The sequence below is a fragment of the Plectropomus leopardus genome, unplaced genomic scaffold, assembly GCF_008729295.1.
Source record: "Plectropomus leopardus isolate mb unplaced genomic scaffold, YSFRI_Pleo_2.0 unplaced_scaffold18051, whole genome shotgun sequence".
In the NCBI taxonomy this organism is placed as follows: domain Eukaryota; kingdom Metazoa; phylum Chordata; class Actinopteri; order Perciformes; family Serranidae; genus Plectropomus; species Plectropomus leopardus.
Window position 1 is genome coordinate 1 of NW_024619444.1, and position 4,183 is coordinate 4,183.

A 4,183-nucleotide genomic window follows, 5' to 3' on the forward strand; every position below is an offset into this window, starting at 1 on the left:
TGCCAGGAGGTTGACATCCAGAATCGTCTCAAACACACTGACGGGGGCAGGGTCTCTGCAAAATCAAATCAGAGCTGATCAGATAAGACTGATGGTTGAGAGAAGCAGCTGCTGCAGAGGTGGTGAATGCAAACTCTTAGACTCAAAGTTATTAATGATTAAGTTCCACTTTCACTGCGCCTGCTGTTCTGCTGCTCCGTCTCTGCGCTCTGAGAGTGTTGTACAATGCATAACCAAACGTTGCATATATTGCAATAACACTCTTAATGAACAGTTCAGCTCCAAAAGTGTGGGAGTCATTAGTTATGTCTGTGTATTTGTTTATTTTATATGCCAATAGGATTCACCGATTCTTTTTGTAAACGTGCATCTTAGATTAAACAGGAAACTGTGAATTCTGCCTCGGCATCTCATTGAAAACAGGTCTGCTCCCACACCCAGTTATGTGTCTTAAGAAGATCGTCACCACAAAAAGTATAAAATCAGTATGCTGCAGCAGATGTGTTGACCGTAGTGGGCTGCCACAAATAAATGATTGTGTTGGAAATCCTGGTCTGTATGTGTATCTGCACAGCAGTCATCACCTTTCGCACTGACAACAAGAACAAACACCAGACAAGTACTGAATAAAATCAGTTTTAATCAGATTGAATCTCTTACACACAAAAAGATGTCATTCAGTGGATATGCAAAAGATAATGGAATGACAGATAAAAGCCATCTTGATAAGATTAGATAAGATACGCCTTTATTGATCTCCAGGGAGGAAATTCAGATGTTGCAGCAGCATAAAAACATTTAATAATTCCAGATAAATAAAAATAAAATACATTTTTTTTTAATAATTAGAATAAGAGTTACAACTAGTATAAAAGTAAAAGTTTAGTTTAAAAAAAATCAACTATAGCCTACAAAAGCAATATAGGATAAAGTTCAAAGTTACAGATGACAGGTGCTTCGTATCAGTGTTGGATGCCTTTTTTTTTTTACTAAATTAACAATACTTATAGAATCCTTCTCCTGTCTTTTTGCCCAGTTTTCCCTCTGCAACCAACTTGTTGAGCAGTTCACTCGGGGCAAAGAGTGGGTTACCAGGGTTCGCTTCAGACCAACCTAAAAATAAGCAATTACAAAGAAGAACAGGAATTAATATCTAAGATATCAGTTTAATTGAATTATCTGTGTTTCTCATTCCTTGCAACAATTTAATTCAGTAAACGTATGTAAATATAATCAGAAAAATAAAAAAAAAGAAAGAGTACAAGTAAAAGTACTTCAGGGTTTCCCCACACATTCATTTATTCATGGCTGCCTGCCAGTATTAAAACATCTGCCGCCACGTGTTGATTTTATATTTTTGGAACTGAACTGTCATAAGGAGCGCTATTAAAGTATATGTACACTTCAGTTTTTCAGTGCATTACACTCTTGGAGCACAGAGCGTACTCTGGGCACAGACGGAGCAGCAGAATGCCAGATGCATTTTATCCAGGTTTATACAAGTATCCAATCAGGACTCAGTATTGGCAGGTATTCAATATCAAATTACTCGGATCGCGTTCAGGGGCAAAAAAACTTGATCGCTGCATCCCTACCTTTAAGTGATACTTGAGTACTTACATTCTACCAGTGGACACATCAAACCTGTAATTTCCACTTAGTTTAACTCACCATCCATGGAGAACTTAAGGATGTCTAGTCCTACAAAATCTGCAATCTCAAGGGGTCCCATAGGATAACTAAGACCAAGTTTCATGGCAGTATCAATGTCCTTCATGGATCCATGACCTGAGGAAGACAACAGCCAAACAAAACAGCAACCATGCAAAGCTACAGAAATCAACCAGAGACTACAAAAAATGACCATGGGATACTGAATCAGAGCCTCAGTATTAACTGCTGTTTGTAGCCCAGCATAGTTCAGAGAGGCGAGACAGCCAAACCGGTTTGGCGTTTGTAGAGACAGTGGACAGGGTTCCATTACAGATTTGCACAGAACTTAAGTGTCATTTTTTAAAATGTCGATAAAACACAATTACGAGATGATTACAGTGTGAGCTCTGAGGTCGTGGCTTGACGATCAGACCATATAGTGTGAGCATATTAACTGAGAGATGTGGCTTCACGTCTCAGACGATTTACTCATACAATATGAATTCAAATTAATAATAACATTTCTAAAATCGCACAGTGTATGCCCAGTTTTAGCAAGTCGGTACTTTGGCTTTTCTTTTTTGACATTTTGCGAGTCTTTGTTTTTGGTTCATTGAGTAAGTGTGCAGACTAAAAAGCCGACATTGGGAGAAAAATACTCAACCACCAATTTGAGTTGACTTTTGTTTAGTAAAACGGGTGAATCTGTGTATTTCTGCTGTCAATTGTAAAGCTTTGCAAGAAAAGTTGCCACCTGCATGTCCCTGTGGTATATAAAACAGCTGCCCTACAATCCCAATACACAAACTGTGGATATCTCACTATTGCCATCACTTATATACATACCTCTTTCATGCAGCCGTATGGCCTCAAACAGGTAGGGAATAAAAAGGCGGTTTACAATAAATCCTTGTGTATCCTGATTAAAGAGATGTTAAATGCAGTTAGGTGGGCTGTGATATTTTTAAGAGACGACAGCTGTCGTGACATTACACAGCAAATCTTACCTTGCAGGACACCGGTGTTTTACCAAGCATTTTGCAGAAGTTTCGGAGGGAATCTACAGTCTCTTGGCTTGTTTTTGAGGTTTCGATGACCTGTGAAATAGAAATACTTGAGCAACTTGGATTCTAGTTGTTCTTAGCGGTTTCCTGATGTGTTCATATACTGTATATAATGTTACAATATCGATGTTTAAATTAAACATCGAGCAATGAGGTCAACTTATATAATTCCTGTGAGCAAAAACGTCAGGCCTCAGGCTGTTCTCTGTTCTCTGAGGCAGAATAGGCTGAGTCATGGCTTCACTATCAAAACACTTAATAACTGACACACTGTCAATACACACCTCAACAAGCTTCATCATAGGGACCGGATAGAAAAAGTGAAGGCCACCAAATGCATTCAGCCTGCTGGTGTAGCTGGCGATGTCAGTAATATGAAAGGAGGATGTGTTGCTGGCAAATATAGTGTGTCTAAAACATATGCAGAAAGAGAGTAAAACATAAAAAAATAGCAATAATAATAACAATAAGAAATATTATTATTATTATTAAGTACCCATTGCAGAAAAATACACTTTTAAACACAATCAAAACATCAAAATTATTAAGAAATAACACCCTGAAAAAATAAGAGGATAAAAATAGAGGGGAAGAGCTACACTTCAAACTCAGCATTATCTAAAAAAAATGTGTCTTAAAAGAGTTGGCAAGTAATTATCTCCGATTAGACGGATTGATTAATTACTAATCCTTGCAGCTGTACTTGTTTAAACTGTTGAGTAATTTATTTTACAACAAAATATCATTAAAAAAATCATGATTATTATGCAAAAATCTTAATTTGTACAGTAACTGAAGCTGTCAGATAAATGTACTGAAGTAAAAAGTACAATATTTCCCTCTGAAAAGTAGTGGAATAAAAGATTAAAGTAGCATGAATAGAAAATGCTTAAGAAAAAGTACAAGTACTTTAAATCCATACTTAAGTACAGTACATTGGAAAATGTACTTTAGTTACATTCCACAACTAAGAGGTCAGAAAAGTTACTAAATAAGCATCAAAGTTGCCAAGTTGGCAACACTGAGCCATTAATCTACAGAGTTTTATGCATCTGGCCCCAGAACTTGTTCTTGATTTGGAAATAACACAAGTTAATTGTGAGTTTTCTAAATACTGAAAACTGCAGTAAAAACATGCTTTTATTAACAGCAGACAGAGCTCCATGAAACCCAGAACAGACAGTAATCAGCTTCTAATGTAACACTTAAAGCTAATAAATTGGACAGAAACAGGACAGCGCTCACGCTGGTGCCAGCTTGTCGAGCCGACCAAAGAGATCCTGTTTGATTTTTAGATTTTCCACGATGGCCTCCACCACAAGATCTGTGGCTTGAACTGCAGATCCAGCATCTGTGGTCCATGTCAGATTCTGCAGAGCTTTCTGGATGAACTCTTCACCTGCCTGAAACAAAGCAAAATGTCCCGTTAACCACACACATCTCGCTCTCACTGCTTTTATTTGGCC

General features: G+C 37.5%; 1 protein-coding gene across 1 annotated transcript; it reads right to left on the bottom strand.

Annotated features, from left to right (window-relative positions):
• Positions 1–1,004: 1,004 nt before the first annotated feature.
• Positions 1,005–4,120, bottom strand: LOC121964982 (hydroxyacyl-coenzyme A dehydrogenase, mitochondrial-like; the record flags this gene model as incomplete). Its single annotated transcript, XM_042515153.1, has 6 exons — positions 1,005–1,113; positions 1,672–1,788; positions 2,500–2,572; positions 2,661–2,750; positions 3,002–3,128; positions 3,963–4,120. Coding segments are annotated over 6 exons (674 nt in total), but the record flags the coding sequence as incomplete, so codon positions are not given.
• Between the last annotated feature and the right edge of the window lie 63 nt (positions 4,121–4,183).